This window comes from Netta rufina, assembly GCF_964035555.1.
Source record: "Netta rufina genome assembly, chromosome: 18".
Taxonomy (NCBI): domain Eukaryota; kingdom Metazoa; phylum Chordata; class Aves; order Anseriformes; family Anatidae; genus Netta; species Netta rufina.
In genome coordinates, this window is record NC_140142.1 from 10,340,934 (window position 1) to 10,368,311 (window position 27,378).

The following is a 27,378-nucleotide window of genomic DNA, read 5'->3' on the forward strand; positions in this document are numbered from 1 at the left end:
GGAGGGGAAAGGGGAAGATATTTTTTCTTACTTGACTACTCTCCCTTTCTCTTTCACCACCCCTGTATCCTCCTGGATCACTATGCCTTCCTCCTTCACCACCCTCTTACCCTCCGAGCTTGCTACAATAGCTCTCCAAGATATTGAATATCCTTGGGATACTCAGACCAGCATAGTCTTGTTGTTCTGCCTCCTGAATGCACTTCAGGTTCTGCTTAAAGTTAAACAACTACTTAGGAAGCTCATCCGGAGATCTGCCCGGAGGCAGTATAGTTGTGGGTGGCAGGGAGTATGGGAGGATATGGGCAGGCATCTAGAGCAGTTGGCACCCCCAGTGTTTTGGAAATTCACCCCTGAACAACTGCAAAATCCTCAAAAACTGACAGAATGCTTGAGAAAAAGGTGTCATGATTCTGGCAGTTCCAAAGTAACACAAATCATTGTAACATGCTGGGGCCTGGCTCATGCCTATCGAGCTGCCATTGATACTGCTATCAACTTAGTGACAGACCCTGCGGCCACTCCAAGCCCCGTGACAGATCCAACGGCCACTGTGACCCCTACGGTGGACTCTGCAGCTGCTCCAGTCCCAGTTCCTGCAGCCACTCCAGTCCCAGCTCCTGCAGCCACTCCAGTCCCAGCTCCTGCAGATGCTCCAGTTCCAGCTCCTGCAGATGCTCCAGTTCCAGCTCCTGTAGTCGCTCCAGCCCCAGCTCCTGCAGCTGCTCCAGTCCCAGCTCCTGCAGCTGCTCCAGTTCCAGCTCCTGCAGCCGCTCCAGTTCCAGCTCCTGCAACTGCTCCAACTCCAGTTCCTGCAGCCACTCCAGCTCCAGTTCCTGCAGCTGCTCCAGCTCCTGCAGCCGCTCCAGCTCCTGTGGCTGGGTCAGAGAAAAGAGCTGTAGCAGTGCAAGTTGACTCTGCAGAGGGTATTCCAACCTCTGTGGCAGACCCTGTAACAAGGTCAGAGAAACGAGCTGTAGCAGTGCAAGTTGACCCTGCAGAGGGTATTCCAACCCCTGTGGCAGACCCTGTAACGGGGTCAGAGAAACGAGCTGTAGCAGTGCAAGTTGACCCTGCAGAGGGTATTCCAACCTCTGTGGCAGACCCTGTAACAAGGTCAGAGAAACGAGCTGTAGCAGTGCAAGTCGACCCTGCAGAGGGTATTCCAACCTCTGTGGCAGACCCTGTAACAAGGTCAGAGAAACGAGCAGTAGCAGTGCAAGCTGCCCCTGTAGAGAAGGTGAAAAAATGGTATAGAGATTCAGGTCGTTTAGAACGCAGAGAGTCTTCTGCCAAATCTAGGTATAGAGACGACGGAGACGACGACGACACTGGGCCATCAAGGATTCAGGAGGAGGAAGATGAGGATGCCGAAAAATCAACAGTAACTACCCGAAGCCTAAACGAGCGTGAGTTACGAGATGTGCGAAAAGATTTTGGTCGCTGTATAGGTGAGCAGCTTGTCACCTGGCTGCTCCGATGCTGGGACTCTGGAGCCAATTGTGTGGAATTAGACGGCAGGGAAGCCAAGCGACTGGGATCCCTTGCTAGAGACGCAGGCATTGACAAAGCAATTGCAGATGGAGCACAATCTCACAGCCTCTGGAGGCGTCTCCTCTCAGGTGTGAGGGAAAGGTATCCCTTCAAGGAAGAACTTTTATGTCTACCAGGCAAGTGGACCACTATGGAGAAGGGAATCCAGTACCTGAGGGAATTAGCCGTACGGGAAGTGATTTATGAGGATCCAGACCTCAGACAAACATCCAAAGATCCAGATGAAGTCAGGTGTACACGACCCATGTGGCGGAAGTTTGTACGGAGTGCACCATCATCATATGCCAGCTCATTGGCAATAATGGCCTGGAAAGAGGATGAGGAACCCACAGTGGATGAAGCGGCTAAACAACTCCGGCAGTACGAAGAAAGTCTCTCTTCTTCCTTACAGGCCTGCGTCTCAGCTGTGGAGAAACTTTCTGAAAAGGTTCACCAACTTGAAGAGAATCTATCATCCTCCCCACCTGAACCAACCAGTGTCCACCGACCAAAAGAGAACACTTGGGAGAAACTTTCTGAAAAGGTTCACCAACTTGAAGAGAGATTATTCTCCTCCGCACCTGTACAGAGCAGTGTCTCAGCTATCAGGGGTAGTCGTTCATCCACACAAGGAAGACGATATGGTGGGTACTCACCCCGTGCCACCCTGTGGTTTTACTTACGAGACCATGGAGAGGACATGAGAAAATGGGATGGAAAATCTACTGCGACCCTAGAGGCACGGGTACGTGAGTTGCAAAAGAAAACAATCAAGAAAAAGGGATTCTCTGAAAAGTTTGCTGCTCCAACTTCCAGCAGACAGTCCTTCAAACACAGAAATGAAGAAGATTCTGACCAGGATTAGGGGAGCCCTGCCTCCAGCCAGGGGGAGGAAAGGGACAATCGAGTTTATTGGACTGTGTGGATTCGATGGCCTGGCACGTCAGACGCACAGAAGTATAAGGCTTTAGTAGACACCGGTGCACAATGCACTATAATGCCATCGAGCTATAAAGGACCAGAGCCCATCTATATTTGTGGAGTGACAGGCGGATCTCAGCAGTTGACTGTATTGGAGGCTGAAGTGAGTCTGACTGGGAATGAGTGGGAAAAGCACCGCATTGTGACTGGCTCGGATGCTCCATGTATCCTTGGCATAGACTATCTTAGAAGAGGGTATTGCAAGGACCCAAAAGGGTTCCGGTGGGCTTTTGGTATAGCTGCCTTAGAGACAGAAGGCATTAAACAATTATCTACCTTGCCTGGTCTCTCAGAGGACCCCTCTGTTGTGGGGTTGCTGAGGGTCGAAGAACAGCGAGTGCCAATCGCTACCACAACTGTGCACCGGCGGCAATATCGCACTAACCGAGACTCCCTGATTCCCATCCATAAGCTAATTCGTCAATTGGAGAGCCAAGGAGTGATCAGCAAGACTCATTCACCTTTCAATAGTCCCATATGGCCAGTGCGAAAGTCTAATGGCGAGTGGAGACTAACAGTGGACTATTGTGGCCTGAACGAAGTGACGCCACCACTGAGTGCTGCAGTGCCGGACATGCTGGAACTTCAGTACGAACTTGAATCGAAGGCAGCCAAGTGGTACGCCACAATTGATATCGCTAATGCATTTTTCTCCATCCCTCTAGCAGCAGAGTGCAGGCCACAGTTTGCTTTCACTTGGAGGGGAGTCCAATATACTTGGAATCGACTGCCCCAGGGGTGGAAACACAGCCCTACCATTTGCCATGGACTGATCCAGTCTGCACTGGAGCAGGGGGAAGCTCCTGAACACCTGCAGTACATCGATGACATTATTGTGTGGGGTGACACAGCAGAGGAAGTTTTTGAGAAAGGGAAGAAAATAGTCCAAATCCTTCTGAAGGCCGGTTTTGCCATAAAACAAAATAAAGTCAAAGGACCTGCACGAGAGATCCAGTTTTTAGGAATAAAATGGCAAGATGGACGTCGTCAAATCCCAATGGATGTGATCAACAAAATAACAGCTATGTCTCCACCAACTAACAAAAAAGAAACACAGACTTTCCTAGGTGTTGTGGGGTTTTGGAGAATGCACATCCCAAATTACAGTCTGATTGTAAACCCGCTCTACCAAGTAACCCGTAAGAAGAATGAGTTTGAATGGGGCCCTGAACAACGACAAGCGTTTGAACAAATCAAGCAGGAAATAGTCCATGCAGTAGCCCTTGGGCCAGTTCGAACAGGACCAGATGTAAAGAATGTGCTCTACACTGCAGCCGGGGAGAACGGCCCCACCTGGAGCCTCTGGCAGAAAGAACCTGGGGAAACTCGAGGTCGGCCCCTGGGGTTTTGGAGCCGGGGATACAGAGGGTCTGAGGCCCGCTATACTCCAACTGAAAAGGAAATATTGGCAGCATATGAAGGAGTTCGATCTGCTTCAGAGGTGGTCGGTACTGAAGCGCAGCTCCTCCTAGCACCCCGATTGCCGGTACTAGGCTGGATGTTCAAAGGAAGGGTCTCTTCTACGCATCATGCAACTGATGCTACATGGAGCAAGTGGGTTGCACTGATTACTCAGCGGGCTCGAATAGGAAACCCCAGTCGCCCAGGAATATTGGAAGTGATTATGGACTGGCCAGAAGGTAAATACTTTGGGATATCATCCGAGGAGGAGGTGGGTCGTGCTGAAGAAGCCCCACTGTACAACCAGTTACCAGAAAATGAAAAGAAATATGCCCTGTTCACTGATGGGTCCTGTCGTATTGTGGGGAAGCATCGGAAATGGAAGGCTGCTGTATGGAGTCCTACACGACGAGTTGCAGAAGCTGCTGAGGGAGAAGGTGAATCGAGTCAGTTTGCAGAAGTGAAGGCCATTCAGCTGGCTTTAGACATTGCTGAACGAGAAAAATGGCCAGTTCTCTATCTCTACACCGATTCATGGATGGTAGCAAATGCCCTGTGGGGATGGTTACAGCAATGGAAGCAAAACAACTGGCAGCGTAGGGGCAAACCCATCTGGGCTGCTGCATTGTGGCAAGATATTGCTGCTCGGGTAGAGACCTGGCTGTGAAAGTACGTCACGTAGATGCTCATGTGCCCAAGAATCGGGCTACTGAAGAACATCAGAACAACCAGCAGGTGGATCAGGCTGCTAAGATTGAAGTAGCTCAGGTGGATCTGGATTGGCAGCATAAAGGTGAATTATTTATAGCCCGATGGGCCCATGACACCTCAGGCCATCAAGGTAGAGATGCAACATACAGATGGGCTCGTGATTGAGGGGTGGACCTGACCATGGACGCTATAGCACAGGTTATTCATGACTCTGAAACATGCGCTGCAATCAAGCAAGCCAAACGGTCAAAGCCTCTTTGGTATGGAGGACGATGGCTGAAATAGAAATATGGAGAGGCCTGGCAGATTGATTACATCACACTCCCTCAAACTCGCAATGGCAAGCGCCACGTACTTACAATGGTGGAAGCAACCACCGGATGGCTGGAAACATATCCTGTGCCTCATGCCACCGCCCGGAACACTATCCTGGGCCTTGAAAAGCAAGTCCTATGGCGACATGGTACCCCAGAAAGAATAGAGTCAGACAATGGAACTCATTTCCGAAACAACCTTATAGACACTTGGGCCAAAGAACATGGTATTGAGTGGGTGTACCACATCCCCTATCATGCACCAGCCTCCGGGAAAGTTGAACGATACAATGGACTGTTAAAGACTACATTGAAAGCAATGGGCGCTGGGACATTCAAAAACTGGGATACGCATTTGGCAAAGGCCACCTGGCTAGTCAATACTAGGGGATCTGCCAACCGAGCTGGACCTGCCCAATCAAACCTGTTATGTACTGTAGATGGGGATAAAGTTCCTGTAGTGCATGTAAAAAATATGCTGGGTAAAACAGTCTGGGCTACTCCTGCCTCAGGAAAAGGCAAACCCATTCGTGGAATTGTTTTCGCTCAGGGACCTGGATACACCTGGTGGGTGATGCAGAAGAACGGAGAGGTCCGGTGTGTACCTCAAGGAGATTTAATACTGGGTGAGAATAGCCCATGAACTGAATTGTACCATGTTAATTACTATATAATACTGTATGTTACCACTACCATGACTACTATAGGTAACTAATTAGAATGTATGGAAAAGAGTGTAACCTGAGCATGACATAAATGGTATGGAATAAGGGGTGGATAGATGTCCTGGTTTCAGTTAGAACAGAATTAATTTTCTTCCTAGTAGCTGGTGGAATGCTGTGTTTTGGCTTAGGATGAGAAGAGTGCTGATAACACCCCGATGTTTTAATTGTTGCAGAGCAGTGCTTATACCAAGCCAAGGACATCTCAGCCTTTCGCTCTGTCCTGCCAACAGGCAGGCTGGGGGTGCAGTAAGAGCTGGGAGGGGACAGACCCAGGACAGGTGACCCGAACTAGCCAAAGGGGTATTCCATACCATCTGACGTCATGCTAAACAATATATAGGGGTGGCTAGCCGGGGGGAGGGGGGCCGGACTGCTCGGGGTTAAGCTGGGCATCAGTCAGCGAGTGGTGAGCAATTGCATTGTGCATCACTTGTTTGTACATATTATTAGTAGTAGTACTATTATCATCATTGTATTATTATTATTATTATTATTATTTTCCTGTCTTATTAAACTGTCTTTATCTCAACTCACGGGCTTCACTTTCCATTTCTCTCCCCCGTCCCAGAGAGGGAGGGGGGAGGGTGAGCGAACGGCTGTGTGGTGTTTAGCTGCCAGCCGGGTTAAACCACGACAAGTCTTTATGCTCGATGAACCAAAGCCAGCATTCTCTCAGCCTCAGAGCCACCTCCAAAGTGCCTTGGCCAGCCTGTAATCATGACCTCTAATTAACTCATCAGTCTCCTTTCAGGAGCTGAAGTTGTTGGACTTTGCAGAAGCTATACTTTGGGGTTTATTAAGACACAGCAAGCCCCGAGCGTCTCTTAAGGAGGTCTGGACAGGTAGGAGAAGTCTGACCCTTTATGGACAACTTTGCTCCTCACCTTCCAACCCCACTATTTCTGTCATTGTCCCACCAGGATTTGCATCACTTCTCCTGACATCAGACTTCTCCACAGAAGTCTGCAGTTGCACCTTGTAGATCCCTTGCACCAACTCCCTCCTTAGAGAAATGGCCATGAAGGAGACCATGGTGGAGCAGGTGGACCTGCACTGAAGAAGGCTGCAGCCTGTGGAGGAACCCCACCAGAGTAGATTCTGGCCCAGAGCTGTAGCCAATGGAGAAGAGCCCACACAAGAGCAGGTGACCTGGCAGGAGCTGCTGCCCGTGGCAGACCCAGGTTGGAGCAGTGTGCTCCTGAGGGATGGACCCCGTGGTACGGACCCATATCTGGAGCAGTTCTTGAAGAGTTGCTGCCTGTAGGAAGCCCACACAGGATCAGTTCGGGAAAGATGTGATCCCATGGGAGGGACCCCACTTTGGAGCAGGGGAAGAGAGTGACCAAGAAGATCAGAAACAAAGTGCTATAGACTGACCACAGACCCCCTTCCCCTGTTCCCCTGTGCTGCTTGGGAGGAGGAGGTGGAAGATGGTAGATGAGGGAAAGTGTTCTGGGCTTTCTTTACTTTGTTTCTCATATCTTTAGCTTGCTACTAATAGGCAATAAATTTTACAGTCTATCTCCCTACTCTGAGTCTGTTTTGCCCATCACAATAGCTTTCGAGCAGTCTTCCTGTCCTTCTCTCAACCTTTGAGCCCTTTGCATTGTATTTTCTTCCCCCTTCCCTTTGAGGAAGGGGGAGTGATAGAGTGGTTGTGTTGGAGCTCAGCTGCCCACCCAAGTAAAACCACCACAGCTTGGAAGAGGTGATCCATGAAGACCAAGCAGCTTTATCCTCTTTGGTCCCTCTTTCCTGAAGGGCTTTGTCCCATGGGACTCTGCAAAGGAGATGTCCAACGAGGCCAAGTCTTCTTTCCTGAAGTCCAGGGTAGTGAGCCTGCTGTGCTCCCTCCTTGCTGCACTTAGCGTCCTAAACTGCACCATTTGACAGCCACTGCAGCCCAGGCTGCCCTTGAGCTTCACATTCCCCACCAGCCCCTCCTTGTTGCTGAGAACGAGGTCCAGCATAGCACTTCTCTCTGCTATCAGTGGAAGAAGGAAGGTATCATTAATGCATAACAGGACCGTCCTGGATTGACTATGCCCTGCTGTGCTGTCCCTCCAGCAGATACCAGGGTGGTTGGTCCCCCCTGAGGACCAGGGCTTTTGAATGTGAGGCTGCTTCTATGTGTTTACAGAGGGCCTCACCTGCTGGTCTTGCTGATCAGGTAGCCTGCAGCAGACTCCCACTATAATGTTCCCTGTCCCTACCCTCCCTTTCTCCTGACCAATCAGCTCACTGTGAGATCCTTGCTCATCCCCAAGCAGGGCTCCATGCACTCCAGCTGCTCACTCACATAGAGGCCACACTGAACTGAAGCAACTGAACAAGCTCCCATGGGTTGGTGGGGCGTGTGAGGGGAGCTTCATCACACAAGGATCACCACATGGATCAAGAGTGTCCAGCTGGGGATGAGATGCTTCACATGGATCATTGCCCCGCACAAGGGTAGCTAGCACCTTCCCATCCCTGCCTGTGTGTCCTATCTGTTATTGGCCATAAACAGAGTTTTCCAGAGGGATTGTTTGCACCTCTCAGTGACAATCAAACTCTCTTAGGACTAACCATAGTTCTGTACTCAGCCTCTCTCTGCTGTTTCAAAGGGATATTTGGTAATTATTTCAGATGACTTCATTATTTCAGTTGACTTCAAAGTATGTTCTGCAGAGGTGACTGTTGCCTTGCAGGAGGTGTCAGCCCTGGAGCACGAGGGACATCTCAAGGGAGACAAGAAGTAAAGAGGCAGCAAAGCCTAGGGCTGGAGCTATGCTGCTGAACTGGGCCGGGCTCCTGGGCACAAGGAGAGCTCCTGGCAAGTGGGCAGCACTGCAGAGAGACAGCTCTGCCCAGGAGCAGCTCCTCTGCACAGCGCAGCAGGGCTGGGGGCACTGCCTGCAGGGGACAAGGGCAGTGAGAGAAGGGAGGGAGATGTTAAAGGCAGAGTGGAGGGGGGATGCTGAGAGCTGACTGCGGGAGAAATGTTCACAGCTCTGAACAGGGTAAGTCTCTGGCTGCAGGGCAACACAGCTGTTGTTCCTAGTGCCATCTCCAGATTTGCTGGAAAAACCCACAGCCTATGGAATCTTTGAGGAGGACTCTCAGAGCTTCTTTGAATAAGAGGAGAAGAACAAGATCCAGAGCCGGGCTCACCTGTGAAAACTGTCAGAAGTACAGGACATGAGGGTTCATTCATATGGGGCCGGCTGCACGCTGTGCAGACAGGGTGAAGTCAGGGGTGCCCAGGGCTGTGGTGCAGAGCAGGGTCCCTGCTGTGCCCCAGGGGCTGTGTGCTGGGGCAGGGCCTCTGCTACCTGCCAGGCTCAGCACTCAGCCTGCCTGGGGAGCTGCCCAGGGTGCTGCGGGAAGAAGCTGTGGGTGGAAGGGGTCCCCTGGCAGGACAGGGTAGGGCAGGGTCCTGCTGGTGTCCAGATGCTTCTGCCTGGGGCAGGCTGCTCACAGCTTCACAGAACCCTCACTGCATATTTAGGGATATTCTTGACAGTGAAAACCAAGGCAGGGACTACCTGAAGGGAAGACACTCTTTGGAGTCTGTGCTTTAACTTTTCTTCCTTGAAAGGCAGTCAGGGGAATGATAATGAAGTTCTCAGGTTTGTATTAGTAAAACAAGCTCCAAGATCATTACACGGAAAGAGATCTGTAGGTCTATGAGGAACCTCATAACTCAGCAGGACTCTCCTCCTGTCCAGATGCTGCTCTATGAGTCAGGCTCCAGGGCACCCCGAGGGCATTTTGGAGGAGACTCCTCAGGAGGAAGATCAGAGCAAGGAATTCTTGAAGGGAAGGTGTTTGCATTTCGACTTCTCTCCTCTTGCTTTCCTGGGTGGCAGTGGGAGATGGGAATTTATTTCTACAGTTTGATGAAGCCCCTGAGAGCCCAGTTCTTCTTAGCTCTTGATAGGTACGAGCTACTCCATAACCAGTGAACACATGGAGATATTCCTGAAAATTATACAGGAACAGGTGGTGTCTGCAAGACAGAGTTGAGCACACAGCGGGTGGAATGTTGTCTGTGAGCCATGGCAGGGAGGAGATGTGGGGACAGGGAAGCAGCTGCCAGCAGAGACAGCTCCAGGCAGCAGAGACCTGGGCAGGGATGGAGAGGGAGCTGCTGCCTGAAACACCAAGGGAGGGAGGATTCAGACACTCCCTGCCAGGCCTGCAGTGTGGGCACCTTCTCTGCAGCAACCCCCTGCTCTCCTCTGCCACCCAGCACAGCCTCTGCCCTCAGGGGCCTTAGGGCATGAGCCACCTCCTCCTCAGCTGGACCTCCAGAACAGGAGAGGAACATGTGTCCTGCAAGGTGATACACAATGAGGAGGCTAAGAGTACCTGCTGTGCAGTGTCACTTCCATAGGTGGCATGCAACCTTGGTAAACTGAAGGCTTCCCTGCATGCCCATCTGCCTTTCTCCGTGTCAGCAGGTTGGAGCATTGTGGTATTCTTTCTTATTTGTCCTCCTGTGTGGGGGTTTCTTAATCTCGTTGTCAGGGGTGCAGGTGGGTGTAAGCTTCTGTTCTGACATGGATTGCTGGGCCCTGCCCTGAGGGCATCTTTTTGGGAACAAGGAGCCCAAGCTTCATTTTAAACTGTCAGACACGCTGTCATCCAGTTGGGAGTGTTGGAGATGAGCTGACTCATTCCTCATTCAGTTCAGGGAAGGGTAAATTCTGAGGGAGAAGGTGTGAATTTTGCTCAGAGAAATCTCTCTAACTTGTCTCTCTTTTTTTTCCTCCATGGATAGCCAGTCCTGCCCTGAGGCAACAAATGTCCAACAGCAGCTTCCCCACAGAGTTCCTCCTCCTGCCATTTGCAGACACACGTGAGCTGCAGCTCCTGCACTTCGGGCTCTTCCTGGGCATCTACCTGGCTGCCCTCCTGGGCAACAGCCTCATCCTCACTACCGTAGTCTGTGACCACCGCCTCCACACCCCCATGTACTTCTTCCTCCTCAACCTCACCCTCCTCGACCTGGGCTCCATCTCCACCACTGTTCCCAAAGCCATGGCCAATTCTGTGTGGGACACAACAACCATTACCTATGCAGGCTGTGCTATTCAGGTCTTTATGTTTGTTGCTTTTGTCACAGGAGAGTTTTTTCTTCTCACCTTCATGGCCTATGACCGCTACATTGCCATCTGCAAACCCCTGCACTACGGGACAATAATGGACAGCAGAACTTGTGTCAACATGACAGCAGCTACCTGGGGCAGTGCTTTTTTTTATTCTCTGCTGCACACTGCCAATACATTTTCACTGCCCCTCTGCCAGGGAAATGCCCTGGACCAGTTCTTCTGTGAAATTCCCCAGATCCTCAAGCTCTCCTGTTCAGATGCTTACATCAAAGAGGCTAAACTTATTGTGGTTAGTGCTTGTTTATTATTTGTTTGTTTCATTTCCATTGTGCTGTCTTATGTGCAGATCTTCAGAGCAGTGCTGAGTATCCCTTCACAGCAGGGCCGACACAAAGCCTTTTCCACATGCCTCCCTCATTTGGTTGTGGTTTCCCTGTTCATCAGCACTGCTATATTTTCCTACCTGAAACCACTCAGTATGTCTTCCTCATCCCTGAATCTTTTTCTGGCAGTTCTGTACTCAGTGGTGCCTGCAGCAGTGAACCCCTTCATCTACAGCATGAGGAACCAGGAGCTGAAGGATGCAGTGTGGAAACTGATGACTGAGTATTTTTTTGCTAAGACAAGCCATAGACTGCCTGTCTTCTTCTGTATCTCACTCATAATTTAACACAATACAATATGAAGAAATTTGATTGTTCATCCCCTTCCATTTCATTATCTACCTTTCCCCTATGATTTCAGCCTCTGGTTAAATGAGGATCCAGGATCTCTGAGTCTTTAAATAAAGGAATAGATTCTGAAGTGTCTTGCTTGCCTGGGATCCTTTCTTGGAGACCCGTGTGAAAGCTGCACTGGCACTTGACTGTGTGCAGAGATGAAAGGAAAAAGAGTTCTGGCACAGCAGCACTGTGTCAGGTTGTTCCAGGGTTTGGTCTTTCCTGAGATACTCTCTTTAATCTTCAACATTCTCCTTCAGAGATCTCGTGTTGCTGTGAGGACTGATTGCTCTTGTCACTTGCTCACTGTGCTGCTGTGGAGCAGTCCTGTGTCCACAGGTAGGGCAGGCCAGGGGCACTTCTCTAACACAGCTGGCTCCATACCAGCATCTCCAGCATAAAAGGGGATCTGCTGAGGGCAATGCCTGAAGGATCAGCACTTCTCCCTGACCTGCTCTCATGGATATTGCAAAGGGGCGGACTCAAAGGAGGCTCCTTGCTTTGTTTATTTCTCTTCTATGAGTCTCTGACTCTGAAGAAGGCCAGCTATCTGTGTGCACCCTCCATGGTCAAAGAACCATTTGTGTGGCAGACAGTCAGTGGCAGTGCCTCCCACCAGCTGGCTCTGCCTTCCCAGCCTGACCAGCATGGCCCTGCAGAGTGCCCCCATGGCCCCGCACACCACAGTCCCCTCGCTCTGCAGAGCAGCACCGCCAGGTGGGGGGCTGTGGGCAGCATGGGCAGGAGCTGCAGGAATGGCTGCTCAGGCCAGCCCAGACGTGCTGGGCTGGGGCAAGGCTGTGTGGGACATGGGGTGTCCCAGGAGCAGAGCAGGGCACTGAGTGTGTGCAGTGTTGCTGCCTGAGGAGCCCCAGGGCCAGCAGTGTGGTGCTGTGCTGTGCTGGGGAGTGGGGCTGGGCTGGGGGTCTGCAGGATGCCTGTGGGAGGGGAATCTCCTGCAGATGGCAACAGCAGAGACACTGTCACTGACCTCCACTCCTCCATTTGATGCACAGGGAGGTGTGGAGAGCTAGGGAGGGGCTGGGCTGGGTTGGCCTCCTACAAGAGTCAGGGAGGACCAGCAGAGCAGGGGCTTGTCTGGGCCCTTCTTCTCTGGACACCCTGGGAGATCCTGCCCCAGGACAATGGTCCCAGAGCTGCCCCTCACAACCACCACTCCCAGCACTGGGCTCTCCCACCTCACAGAGTTTATTGTTCCTCCAGCTATTGACACTAAATGACTACATCAGGAGTCCATGTTTGCCTTGTCCATCTGAGACTGCCCATGGTGTGCGTGTGGTGAGATGAACCTGAGTGAGCCCAAGTGCCATCAGCTCTTTCCGAAGGGTTCCATCATGTGCAATGGGACAGACAGAGTCTCAAGGTCACTTCTCTTTAGAGCTGTGGTCCCCTAGGAAACCAGCTAACTAAAGCAATGGTAGTCATTATAACTTTCACACTAACTCCTTCTCTGAAGAGTTCTCAACATTTTCCTAAAATATATATTCAGTTCTTCATTCACTTTTCCACACAGAGATAGCCATTTCTTCATTCACTTTTCCACACAGAGATAGCCATTCCCTTCAGGGTTCCCTGCAGGAACTAAAGGCAGCATGACTTTCGATGTGGGGAAGACCTTCTGAAGCATGAGCTGGTAGGCAGGCCTACCAGATCATGAACAAACTTGAGGGATTGTTCAGGGCATCCCCTGCACCCACTGCTCCTTTGGGGAAGGGGGGGGGGGGGGGGAGGAGGAGAGGGGCTGGGAAGAGGCCTCCTGAGCACAACAGCTCCTTGCAGCCCTGTGGATGCTGGCTGTGATGTCAGTTCTGTCCCATACCTGTCTGGCCAACAGCAGGGAGGCAGAGACTCCGAGGTCATAAAGGCCATCAAAAAGCTGCCTCCAACAGGGTGACGCATTTGGGGAGGTCAGGGGAAATCTGGAAGAATAAAGGTGGGAGAGTTGGGGGAGAGAAAATTAGCTTGGCTAACAGAAAGGAAAGATTTTGAAGAAGTGACTATTGTTCAGGTAAGGCTGATGGTTCTGCTATACTCATTGGGAAAATATTCAGGTTATGCCTTGGTAATATTTCTAACCAGGAACATTAAAGCCTAGTGTTACCCTAATTACTATTCTTCACCATGGAAGGAATCCACTGCTCTAATCCCCAAATTCAAATCCTACCTTTATCAAAGAGTCCCAAGCACATCACCCACTACCATTAGTGTTAACCAATAGATTACCCTCATCCCTAGCCCTTAATCGCTAGCATTAAATTGCCATCCTTAACACCAACCCTTGTCCTGTAACAAAGCACATAATGTAACCCTAACCAGAGATCTAGCTCATACCCTAAACACTGACTGTCTACCCAAAGCACTACACCGAAGCTTCCCTCTAAGACACTGCTCAGCCCCTAACCTAGAAGGTAAGATCTAATTCCTAAACCCTGACCTGAGCAACTAAAACCTCAAATCCCTCATTCCTGCACTCTTATCACAAAACTGAAGCGGTTTCACCCCATGAGGCTAAGAAGGGCTTGAGAGGTCCTGCAGCGATTGCTTGGTCTTGGAGGAGGTGACATGGATCTGCTCAAGTCATAGGGCTCAAAGAGGAGATGGATGGGGATTTTCTGCTGAGGTCAGCTGTGCCTCAGGATCTCAGGAGGCAGCAGGAGGCCCATGGCTCTGCAGGTGGGTGTCAGGGCACTTCTGACTGAGGACATGATGTGCCACCTTCAGAAACATGGCTGGTGTATACTTGTATCATCGTGGCTGTCATATGTAACAGAGGAGGCACTGACATGAAACTAGTGTAAATATTTATTTCAAGGTCAGTCCTACCCTAGTACCTAACAGAGCTTGCACACAGGTGTCTGCTGTACATCAGAGAAGCTGAAAGCCCATCAGGAGGTGCATGGACTTGGAGGATGACGGTGACCTTGCTTTCATTTCTTAGGTGCTGGGCCTCAAGGAGGGTGCTGGGTTTGGATGTTCTTATAGAGTGTCGACTGTGCCTTAGAAACTCTGACTGCAGCAGGAAGCAATCGGTTTTGGTGGGTACTGTGAGGCCACTTCTGCCTCTGGAGCTGAGAGGCCAGCAGCAGGAGCACAGCTGGGCAAGGCACTTGGAGGTCCCATATTTCTGAAGTAGCTACCAGGTCAACCCTTATCTCCTGGCTCCAAATGGGCTTTTAGGCTCACATCTCCCAGTGTCTCTCACAGGCCAGCAGAAGGCACCTGTCTGGCATGGTGCTTGTGTGATGCCCTCTGCCCAAATACCTGAAAGGCCCATGCAGAAACTGCCTTGGCTGTGGGTTGTCAAATGTCTTGTGCCTAAGTACATGACTGGGGTGCAGCAGGCATGCAGCTTAGTTGTGTCTATCTGAGGAGCTGAAAGACCATCAGGAAGGCCACATGGCCTGGAAGATCATGGTGAGGTTTCTTGTGTCTGGTCAGCTGACAGGCCCCAGTAAGGCCGATGGGTGTGGATGCCTGTGTGAAGGATGGTTTCTGAGTTGTTGGAACTTTCCTTGGTCATGGGAAAAAGCATCTGCGAAAAAACCTGCCTCAAAGGGAAGCTTTGGGTGGTGGGGTGGGGAAGAGAGGGAAGATAAGGTAGTGGAAGGGATGTGCTATGTCAGAAGTTACATGAAGGGAATCTGTTATGAGTCCAGGGATTTGTTTTTTAGGACACAATTGGAGCAGGTACAGACATCAATGAAGGCACGGAAATGTCAACATGGGAGCAACATGGGAAAGCCAGATGAATGTTTGCATTCAGGGAGGAGGAAGCTGAGGATGCCGAAAAATCAACAGTAACTACCCAAAACCTATACAAGCGTGAGCTACGAGATGTGTGAAAAGATTTTCGTCGCTGTATAGGTGAGCAGCTTGTCACCTGGCTGCTCTGATGCTGGGACACTGGAGCCAATTGTGTGGAATTAGACAGCAGGGAAGCCAGACAACTGGGATCCCTTGCTAGAGACACAGGCATTAACAAAGCAATTGCAGATGGAGCACAATATCACAGCCTCTGGAGGCGTCTCCTCTCAGCTGTGAGGGAAAGGTATCCCTTCAAGGAAGAACTTTTATGTCTACCAGGCAAGTGGACCACTGTGGAGAAGGGAATCCAGTACCTGAGGGAATTAGCCATACGGGAAGTGATTTATGAGGATTCAGACCTCAGACAAACATCCAAAGATCCAGATGAAGTCAGGTGTACATGACCCATGTGGCGGAAGTTTGTACGGAGTGCACCATCATCATATGCCAGCTCATTGGCAATAATGGCCTGGAAAGATGATGAGGAACCCACAGCGGACGAAGTAGCTAAACAACTTCGGCAGTATGAAGAAAGTCTCTCCTCTTCCTTACAGGCCTGCATCTCAGCTGTGGAGAAACTTTCTGAAGAGTTCCACCAACTCAAAGAGAATCTGTTTCCCCGAAGGGAAACAGGGACAGGTGTGGGACAGCATAGGAAAGACAGTGGTGGAGATGGACAGTGGGCACAGGCAAGGCTAGACCTTGCAAATTCCATACTACTCTGTGCTGGTGCGGCCTCACTTCAAGTACTGTGTGCAGTTTTTGCACCACAGTACAAGAAGGACATTAAACTGTTGGAGAGTGTCCAGAGGAGGGCGACAAAGATGGTGAAGGGCCTGGAGGGAAGACATATGAGGAGCAGCTGAGGTCACTGGGCCTGTTCAGCCTGGAGAGGGGGCACCTCATTGCTGTCTACACCTTCCTCACGAGGGGGAGTGGAGAGGCAGGTGACCTATTATCTGTAAACACCAGTGATGGGACCCGCAGGAATGGTGTTAAGCTGAGGCAGGGGAAGTTTAGGCTAGACATCAGAAAGAGGTTCTTCACCGAGAGGGTGGTTGCACACTGGAACAGGCTCCACAGTGAAGTAGTCACTGCACCAAGCCTGTCTGAATTTAAGAAGAGATTGTACTGTGTACTTACTCACATGGTCTAAACTGTTGGTTAGACCTGTGCAGTGCCAGGAGTGGGACTTGATGATCCTTATGGGTCCCTTCCAACTCGGGATATTCTATGATTCTATGAAATAAAGCCAAGTTCTTGTCCCCTTGGCTACGGCAGGTTTCTCTGCCACCAAGGTCCTGGAGGAGATGCTGTACTGTGAGAAAACAACACAACTGGATCCTTATTTCCTCTTTGCACCTCCTGAAGGAGGCCAGGAGGCGTCACACCGATGTGTGTTACTTGGCACTGCATACCCTGCAACCCACTGCCCAAGGAAGTGACCGGAGCAACACGTGAGGGACAGAACCTCTCTGCCCAGGGCTGGCAGCAGGCCTTGGCCTTTCTGCCTGATGAAACAAAGCCAGCATTTTCTCAGGCTCAGAGCCACCTACACAGGGCCTTGGCCTACGTGTAATGATGGACTCCATTTGCCTGCTCTAAGGTGTCCATGGGGCTTTTTCAGAAATGGCCCTTATTGGGACCAATCAGTGCTTTGAAGGACTTTGGGGTTTGGCTTCTGACTTTGGCTTTCTGAGAGATCTCATCAGTCTGCTCTAAGGGGCTGAAGCTGATAAACTTGTCAGCAACTATACCTTGGGCTTATTAAGACACAGAAAGGCCTAAGAGTCTCTTAAGGAGGTCTGGAGAGGTAGAAGTTTGACACTGTACAGACAATCTTGACCATCAACTCCCAATCTTGCACCATTTGTCTCATGCAAGTCCTAGGACTTGCATTACTTCTCCTGACATCAGACTTCACTGAAGTCTGTCGTTGCATCTTGTAGTTCCCTTGTCCCAAATCCCTCTTACTTTCCTTAGAATGTCCTATAAGATCAAGGAATAAACATAATATATATATTACACTGTTTACCCTATATATATTAGCATATATATATTAACATGTTTTTCTTGTATATTGAACAATATCATGCATCTTTCTTGTAACATATCAAACAATACCCCAAAAACACACAAAAAATATAAACATCACCTTTAATGCATACCTTAATCAAATCAAGTGCCTTCGATCAAATTCCAGGTGTGATTAAATAAAACTTTTACTCCTTTCTCTACCCCATGTCTCAGAGGCTTCTTTACCAAGGTTCTGGTTAGCTCAGTGTCAGCTGGCAGCATCCTTCCTCAGCACAGAGGAGAACTGAAACACAGGGCTGCTTTAGCCCACCAGTGATCACAATTCCAGGACTGTCTGCTTCTCAACTTTCAACAAACACAACCCACACAGATCCTTGCTCGATGAACACTTTGATTGATGAGGATATTTCTCTGGAGTTTCACAGAGAGACAAAATTCTTCTGAAGCCATCAGCTGAGATTTCTTCCAGATGAGAAAGCCAGGTGTGAGACAAGAAGAGGAAAGGAAATTCTCCCAATCCCCACCATGGGCAATAGTCCAGGTGCAACATGGACAACCAAGTTGCCAAAGTACTGAGCTGATGCAGCCCACTGGGGGCTCCTTGGAAAAGGAATTAGATGTGAAGAGAGGGGTCCAGCTGGAGGAGAGATACCATGCAGATGAGAGCTTGTGAATAAAAATAGATGGGATATCCCAGACATGAGTTTCTGGGGCCATTTCTGATGCCCTTGGTTATCTGAAAACTCTGCATGGATCAGAAAAGCACGATATAGGCCTCTAAGGTGACTGTCCCCCATTTCCGTAGCTGCAGGAAGTATAAAAGACACGGACTGGGACAGATGCTGTGCACTTCTTTGCTGGGTGCTTACAAATGACTGCTCCTCTTCTTTGACCATCTCCACAAGGATGAGGAAGTCATATATCAGGATTGGATGTGAACCCCGTGCACCTACATTTCAGTGTGAGGCTCCCGAGACAGACTGGGATGCATAACTCTTGTCCTTAGCAGCAGAAGCAGCAGCACAAACAACTGTGCCCAGTGTGTCTTCCCTTTCTGCATTTCCATTCAGAACAGAGGTAGCTTTTAAACTAAGAGAGGGTAGTTTTAGACTGGATATTCAGAAGAAATTGATTTCTCTGAGGGTGGTGAGGCACTGTAACAGATTGACCAGAGAAATTGTGGGTGCCCCATCCCTGGAAGTGTTCAAGGCCAGGCTTAATGGGGTTTGAGCAACCTGGTCTGGTGGAAGGTGCCCCTGGCTATGGCAGGGCAGTTGGAACTAGGTGATGTTTAAGGTGCCTTTGAAACCAAATCTTTCTATGTTTTTGTGATCTTATGATTAATGTGACTGACCAGACTTGTTTCCCATCACTGCCTCCCATGATTATTTACCCTCGTTGCAGGGGAAACGGTCCTTGACCAGATCCCCTCAGTGCTTAGTTGCCTGTCAGGTCTAAACCACAACATATTGCTGTTGGTGACCGGGCCAATATTCAGCTAAAACAATTACAGCCAATGGATAAATCTGAACAAGTTTTCCAGATGAAGCCAGTGCACAGATTCCTCTTTGCCAGTCTAGAGGCAAAGAGCAAGGCAGGGCATTTGGAGTCTAAGACCAGCCCAAACCCCAGACTGAAATGTCCATGCAAACATGGTTGTACTCCCCACTTCTGAGTTTCCCATTTTCCTGCCTAAGTGCACCCATTCTGCTCTGGGACAAGTCCTGAGGGGACAATACAGCCCACACAGAAACTACTTCACTGCCTTGAATCCATCATCTCCTCCCCCACCTTTGGATTTTGAGGAGTTGTTCTCTTTTTGCAGTCATCTTCTCTGATCCTTTCTGTCTAAACACATAGGGAAAGGTGAAGGAGAAAATGTCTATCTTTGCTGAACAAGTTTCTCTTGTGGTTTTTGTTTTAGTTTTGCTTATTTTCCTGTTAGAGGAGTAGTTTGATTTACAGAAGGGACTAATTTACTAAAATCATCAGAGACTTGAGTAATGAGTTTAATCTACTTCACTCCTGGTGCCTGTGAGAACTTGTTCTCCCGAGGCTCCCCCAACAGTCAGTGGAGACAAGAGAAAGTGCTCATGGCTGGGTCATCCCAGGCTAGAACTGTCATGACAAATGAAGGTGAGGAATCTCTTTCAGACTCTCTCTGTCTCTCTCAGAGTTGACAGGATGGGAGTAAGTTAAATTTCTCAACCTGAAGGATGTGACTTTTAGTCAAGTGAAATATAAACCTACACAGTAGTACTTGGCACTTTGCTTTTTTTAGACATTTATTCTTCATACAACAAGGACTGTCCTTAAACTTTTAAAGATGACAAGATTTTTACACCTCTCAGAAACATAAGGCATTTAGGTGAGGACGTTTGATAGTAAGAGAGAAGACCAACTGCAGAAACAACTGCATTTCCACACAGAATGAGGTCAGATGAGATTGTGTGACAGATCCATTTCCACTGATCCGGTGGGACCACAATGAATTTTGGCCTTTACAGTACTAAAAAAGGCAAACTACACTTACTACTGGTATTCCCTCATTCCTAAAGAAGCAAAGGAAGATGATGTAGAAGAAAGCAGGACATTACAAAAGAGGTACTTGAAATTCTCTTAATTTGAAATCAAGGGATCCTCAGCTGCTGCTAGTCCAAAAAGGCAAGTACTGAAGAGGAGAGAGAATAACTTTCAATGTATATATTTGAACTGATGGTTTATCTCCTATGTAATAGAAAGTATTTGTTCAGGACATGAGATTTCCTTTTAAAACATTGTTATGATGGATGTTTGCAATTGTTCTGAGTGAACATGGACTTTCCCAGGAACAGGGTGCAATCGCTAACAACACCTTGTTAGTCTTGTGTTCTTGAGAATCATTTGTGGCTGATGGACAAAGTTGGAAAGAAGACAAGAAATTCTCAGAGGATTCTGCCTGATATGTAAAACAGAAAAGTCAGTCTCTATTGTATAGGAAGCCGTCAAGAAGAAAATAGAGAAGGAAGGAGATAGCCTTCTGTCCAGGCCATGAAATTATTGGACTTGTATATTTGCCATGTTCCTGCCCCAGCAGGATGAATGGAAATTGGGCATGAGAGTAGGCAATGGAACTGTCGTTACTGAATTCATCCTTAAAGGCTTCTCAGGGCTTGATCAGAAGCTACAGTTATTTCTCTTCCTGGTCCTTCTACTCATGTACCTGACAACAGTGATGGGGAATGCAGCCATTATTTTCCTGGTGTGTATGGATAACCGCCTGCAAACCCCCATGTACTATTTCATTGGCAATCTGGCATTCCTGGAAATCTGGTTTACATCCTGCACAAGCACCAAACTCTTGGTGATTCTGAGCTCTGGCAGGAGAACAATCTCAGTAGGTGGCTGCTTTGCCCAGTCCTCCTTCTATTTTGCCCTGGGTGCTGCAGAGTTTGTTCTCCTTGTTGTCATGTCCTTTGACCGTTATGTTGCCATCTGCCAGCCTTTGCGCTATGCTGCCATCATGAAGCATCAGCTCTGTATCCAGCTGGTTGCTGCTGTTTGGGTCATGGGCTTCACATTCTTGATTTACCGCCTGGTGCTGCTTTCCAAGCTCACTTTCTGTGGTTCGAACAAGATCCAGCATGTTTTTTGTGACACCACCCCCTTATTCCAACTGTCCTGCTCTGACGTCACCCTGCTTTGGAAAACAGAATCAGTTTTCATATTGTTTATTGTGCTGTCTTCCCTGTGTCTGACTCTGGCATCTTACACAAGCATCTTCTTCTGTATTCTACAAATGCCAGCAGCCTCTGCAAGGAGAAAAGCTTTTGCTACATGTTCCTCCCATCTCACCACCTTGGCCATTGCCTATGGAAGCTGCATTGCTCTCTACGCACCCTCCTCAGATCACGTTTCTTTGAAGACCAACAGCATTGTAGCTTTGCCGAACACTGTCCTGTACCCATTCTTAAACCCATTCATCTACAGTCTTAGAAACAAGGCCGTGATGCTGGCCCTGAAGGAAGCCATGGCCTGTGCAACAGCACAGCTTTTCCCCTAACTGTGATGCATTTCTGAAGAGCAATTTCAGTTATCTGCTGTCATATCTTATGTAATACCACCTCCGTATGTATGTGACCTCCACATTCAGATGCTTCCAGGGGTTTATGTTCTTGCTGGATTGTGTTAGGCTGTGTTCATCTGCACACAAAATGAAGGCCCAAGGAAGTGATGGCAGGATGAGTAATTCAGTTCATGCCCTGCTCTGACTGATTCCAGGCCCATCACAGGAGAGTCCTCAGCTCAACAAAAGCCCATCTCCATGAGCCCAGAAGAGCACAAAGCACAATGGCAGGTGGGAACCCAAGTCACAGGCTCCTGTGGAACCAAGATCTTGTCCCAGCTCCTTCCAGGACTGCCTTGGGAGGGCTGTCACCCCAGTGTCCAGGCGGAAACCCATCCAGATGCATCACTGGCAGCAGCTCTCCGCATCACCATTTGGACTAAGGGGATTGTTGCCAAGGGCTGTAGGTCACTTGGTGATAGCACATAGGGGTAAATGCAGCAGCTGGACTAGAACCAGGGCATCAGAGGGCCCATGTGTCATTGTAGTCAGCAACAGGAGAGATGGGAGTGTGTTGACTTATGTGTGTGTGCCTGTGTCTTTGTGAGTGTGTGTTAGATTGGGGTGGTGTGTGCCAGCAGCTCGAGTGGGGCTGCATCCATAGGGGTTCATATGTCCAACTGTCTTTGACTGCACAGACTGGGAGCCAGGAATTTGTTCTGGGCAGGCTGAGTATCTGATCCCAACTACTGCAGGGATCTACCTTGCACACACACACATGCACATGCATTTGCGCACACAAGCACTTTACATTTCCCAATAATGGGCCTCCGTCTTGCTCAGCCAGACAGGGGATCCGGATAATGCTGCTGCTGCTGTTTGTGTTTGTGTGAATGCTGAGTGTGCCTGCCTGCTTTCACCTGTGTCCTGTGTCATTGTGGACTGCACTCTGCTGCTAAAGGGATTGAGAAAAACACATTAGTGATATCAGTCGTGGTATACCTCTTGTATGGCTTTGATTCTAGTTCATATTGGAGTTCTACCACGTCCAGCACTGCAGCACTCAGTAGTGGCATGATTTCATTCAGGCCACGATAGTCCAATGCTAGTCTCCACTTTTCGTCAACCATTCACACTAGCCATATGGGACCATTAAAGAGTGAGCAAGTCTTGCTGATCACTTCTTGTCTCTCCAGTCAATAAACCAGTTCATGAATGTTAATCATGGAGTCTCAGTTAGTGCAGTATTGCTCCCTGTGCACCACTGGGATAGTGATCAGCATCTGCTGCTCTTTGACCCTCAGCAACCCCACAAAAGAAGGGTCCTCCAAGAGACTGAGCAAGGCAAAGAGCTGTTTAATCTCACTGTCTTAAAGAGGCTGCACTTCAGCCTCCAATACAGTTAACTGTCAGGATTCCCCTGTCACTCCAGAGATAAAAATGAGTTCTGCCCCTTTATAGCTGGATGACATTGCAGTACACCTTGCACTGGTGTCCACTAGAGCCTCATACTTCTGCGGATCTGATGTGTCAGGCCATCAAACCCACACAGTCCAATAAACTCAGTTGTTCCTCCACCTGATTGGAGGCAGAGCACCTCTAATTCTAGTCAGAGTATTCATGGAAATTGGAGCAGCAATTTTCCTGGAAGGGCCATTCCCCGCCCCACCCCCTCCACCCCCTTTTGCAATTGTTTTTCCTTGTAACTTATATACCCATGCCTCTAGGGTTGAGGTAGATTTCCCATCCCATTTTCTCATGTCCCCTCCATGGTCATGTGGGTAAAACCACAGAGTGGTATGTTGTGTGGACCCACCATATCCCCTTTCTTGTGCAGAGGCATGTTTACTCCTAAAAGCTGAGGTACTGGTTCGTACACGTAGAGGGAGGAAGGTATATGCTCTTTGAGTTTGTGGACCTCTTGGGAAAGTTTCTTTACAACCAAGACACAGGCCCATAGTGCAGAAGAAATGCCTGCCATGACCATGCTGCATCTAAGGGGATCTACTTTCCATTAGGGCACAAGAAAAGTCTTAGAAAAACAGACCATAGAAAGATAAATACTGTAAAGAAGTTCATGAGAGCTCTGGGAGATGGGGCAAGTTTCTAACTCCCTGAAGCTCATACAGCAACTGGGCAAAATAGAATCAATAGAATCATTGGAGGAGAGACCTCCAAGGTCATCTGGTCCAACCATGCCCCTACTACCAATGTCACCCACTAAATCATGTCCCTAAGCGCCAGGTCCAACCTCTCCTCAAAACCCCCCCAGGGACAGTGACACTACTGCTTCCTTGGGCAATCCATTCCAATGCCTGACTACTCTTTCTGAGAAGAAATGTCTTCTAATTTCCAAACTAAACCTCCCTGGAGCAACCTGAGGCCATTCCCTCTAATCCTATCAGTAGTTATCTGCAAGAAGAGGCTGACCCCCAGCTCCGCACAACTTCCTTTTGGTAGCTAGAGAGAGCAATAAGGTCTCCCCTGAGCCTCCTCTTCTGCAGACTAAACAACCCCAGTTCCCTCAGCTGCTCCTCATTAGAATTGTGTTCCAGACCCTTCACCAGCTTCGTAGCCCTTCTCTGGATATTTTGCAGGGCCTCAATGTCCTTCTTGTAGTGAGGGGCCCAAAACTGAACACAGTACTCAAGGTGCAGCCTCAGCAGAGCAGAGTATCATGATCACCTCCCTGGTCCTGCTGGCTGCACTATTCCTGACACAAGGCAGAATGCCATTGGCCTTCTTGGCCACCTGGGAAGACTGCTGGCTCATGTTCAGGTGAGCATCAACAAACACCCCCAGATCTTTTTCCTCTGCACAGCTTTCCAGACACTCTGCCACAAGCCTGTAGCGTTGCATGAGGATGCACTTAGCCAAGTTGAACCTCATCCCATTGGCCTCTGCCCTTTGATCCATCCTGTCCAGGTCACTCTCAGGGGCCTTCATACCCTCTGGCAGATAGACACTTCTCACTAACTTGGACTCTATCCCTGCACCAGCCTGTCCTTTCTGTCCCACACATGGTCCCATGGCCCCACTGTTCAGGCACAGCACAGGAAGGGTGTGGTCAGGGTGGGTAATGGTCCCCAAGCATGATCCCCAATGCAACCCTTGCTTCCCTTTCTCTATAGCTCTCCCCTTCCCCCTGCACCTGATGCCTGCCTTGCCCTGACCATGTCCCATGGGGGTTTCACAGACATCCCTGCTCTGAGGTCTGAAGGTGTCTGGTCCAGGGAAGAGATTGGACAGGGTTGGCCATTCCCCCACACAGGCAGGGAGCTGAAGGTGAGGATGGGGGTGGGCTGGCAGCAAACCCCAGCCATAAATCCGAGTGAGCAGCCAGTACTAGGAACAGCCATCGCTAGAGGCTGGGGATGACGAATGTCCTGGGCCACCTTCCCATGCCAATCATTCCACCAATGGCCCAGAGTGACCACCTGCCTCCTGCACTTGCATGTTACTCCTCTCCACGAGCTCTGGCTCTGCACCACAAATGCCCTGCTGTGAGTCCTCACCCAGCATGGCCACACAACTCAGACAACATCTGAGTTTTCCTCTGGCAGGACAGGAACTGCCACTCCTGTCCCCTTCCTGTGGTCCCTGCGGTGCCCAGAGCTGGTGGTGATACTCTGCAGAGTGAGGGGCCTGGTTTAAAGCCATTCTCTCTTGTCCTGTCATTATTGGCCCAAGCAAAAAGTTACTCTTTATCTTATTTATAAGACTCCTTTAAGCACTGAAAAGCTGCATTGAGGTCTCCCAGGACCCTTATTTTCTTCAGGATGAAGAAAATAAGGGTCCTTATTTTCCAGCTCTCTCAGCCTTTCTTCACTGGAGATGTGCTCCAGCTGTCTGATCAGCTATGTGGCCCTCCTCCGGACCCACTTTAACAGATCAACTTCCTTCTTGTGCTGGGGAGCCCACACTCCAAATGAGGCCTCACAAGGGCAGAGCAGAGGGGCACAATCACCTCCCTCATCCTGCTGGACACTCCTCTGTTGATGGAGCCTGGGGTGCAGTTGGCTTCTGGGCTGCAAGTATGCACTGCTGGCTCATGTCAAACTTTTTGTCCACCAGAACCCACAAGTCCTTCTCAGCAGGGCTGCTCTCAAGGACTTCTTCTCCCAGTCTGTCCTCATGTCTGGGATTGCCCTGGCCCAGGTGCAGTGCACTTGGACTTGTCGAACCTCTTTAAATTCACATGGGCCCACTTCTCAAACTTGCTCAGGTCCAAACAGATATCATCCCTTCCTTTTGTTGTATCAACAGCACCACTCAGATTGGTGTCATTGGCAAAGTTGCTGAGGGTGCACTTGATCCCACTGTCTACATCACTGATAATAATATTAAACAGTGCTGGTCCCAAGACAGGCCCTGAGGGACACTACTCCTCACCAGCCTCCACCTGGACATAGAGCCATTGACAGCAATTTCATAGAGCAATGACCTCCACCTGATAATAAAACAATTTCTTCAGCCTGTTCCTGACCACAACATTGGAAGAAGAACCCAACATCCAGGCACCAGCACTGTGGAAACACCCTTTTATTAAAGAGATGTGACAGGGGAAGCCAGTTGTACCTTAACAATAGATACAGGTACAAGGGCCTCTGGGTCAAAAAGAGTGGGTTTAGGCCACTCTACAGAAGTCGAGTGAAGGCAGACAAACAAGATTATCACAGAAAAAAATGCACAAAGACCACCAGTTTCCTGAGATGAACTGGAAATCCCTTGTGAAGAGACATGGGCAGCTTACTGCTGCTGAAGGACTACTGATTGACTCAGCTTCTTCAGTGCATCCTTGAGCTCCTGGTTCCTCATGCTGTAGATGACGGGGTTCACTGCTGGAGGCACCACTGAGTACAGCACTGTCACCACCAGGTTCAGGGATGGGGAGGAGATGGAAGGGGGCTTCAGGTAGGCAAACATGGCAGTTCTGGAAAAGATGGAGACCATAGCCAGGTGAGGGAAACGTGGAAAAAGCTTTGTGCTGTTCCTGCTTGGATGGTATCCTCAGCACTGATCTGATGATCTGCACATAGGAGAAAAGAATAAAAATAAAACACCCTGAAGCTAAAGGGAGACTAATCAGAACAAGTCCAAATTCCCTGACGTAGGCATCTGAGCAGGAGAGCTTGAGGATCTGGGGGATTTCACAGAAGAACAGGTCCAGGGCATTGCCTTGGCAAAGAAGAAGGGAAAATGTACTGGCAGTGTGCACCATGGCATTGAGAAAGCCACTGCCCCAGGTAGCTGCTGCCATGTTGACACAAGTTCTGCTGTCCATTATTGTCCCATAGTGCAGGGGTTTGCAGATGGCAACATAGAGGTCATAGGCCATGACGGTGAGAAGACAATACTCTCCTCCAATCATGAACAGAAAGAAAAAGACCTGGGCAATACATCCTGAGTAGGAGATATTCCTGGTTTCCCAGAGGAAATTGGCTATGGCTTTGGGAACAGTGGTGGTAATAGTGCCCAGGTCAAGGAGAGAGAGGTTGAGGAGGAAGACGTACATGGGGGTGTGGAGGTGGTGATCACAGGCTACGGCTGTGAGGATGAGGCCGTTCCCCGGGAGGGCAGCCAGGTAGATGCCCAGGAAGAGCGCGAAGTGCAGGAGCTGCAGCTCGCGTGTGTCTGCGAATGGCAGGAGGAGGAATTTGATGGTGAAGCTGCTGTTGGACATTTGCTGCCTCTGGGCATGGTTGCCTGTCCATGGAGGAAAATGCATAATCAGGACAGGGTATCCGAGCAAAATCCACTCTGTTTCTCATGGAGCTCCTGCACACTAACTTCCATTCTTACCTTCTCAGGATAGCATACTTCCTGCTCCCCAGCTGGCACTCTGCCCTGTGCTGGGTGAGTGCACTGTAAGGAACACAATTCTCTGCCTGAGTGCCAGCATCTGCTCCTCTGCTGACCCCCAGCTGGCTGTCCCAAATTACTTGCATATCCAAGACCTCCAGTGCATGAGAACAAACAATACAGAGAGGT

General features: G+C 49.5%; 3 protein-coding genes across 3 annotated transcripts in view; 2 read left to right on the plus strand and 1 right to left on the minus strand.

The window, feature by feature from the left end:
* The window catches only part of LOC311216457 (antigen WC1.1-like), a gene marked incomplete at both ends in the record, with an annotated part of 568,360 nt that overhangs the window by 130,060 nt on the left and 410,922 nt on the right, over positions 1 to 27,378 (minus strand). The window lies entirely within an intron of this gene.
* On the plus strand, positions 10,454 to 11,431 carry LOC311216627 (olfactory receptor 14C36-like; the record flags this gene model as incomplete). The annotated part of the gene is made up of 1 exon (XM_084298160.1): positions 10,454 to 11,431. One exon carries the CDS (start codon positions 10,454 to 10,456, stop codon positions 11,429 to 11,431), a length of 978 nt encoding a protein of 325 aa, XP_084154286.1.
* On the plus strand, positions 20,437 to 21,384 carry LOC311216575 (olfactory receptor 6E1-like; the record flags this gene model as incomplete). The annotated part of the gene is made up of 1 exon (XM_084298108.1): positions 20,437 to 21,384. One exon carries the CDS (start codon positions 20,437 to 20,439, stop codon positions 21,382 to 21,384), a length of 948 nt encoding a protein of 315 aa, XP_084154234.1.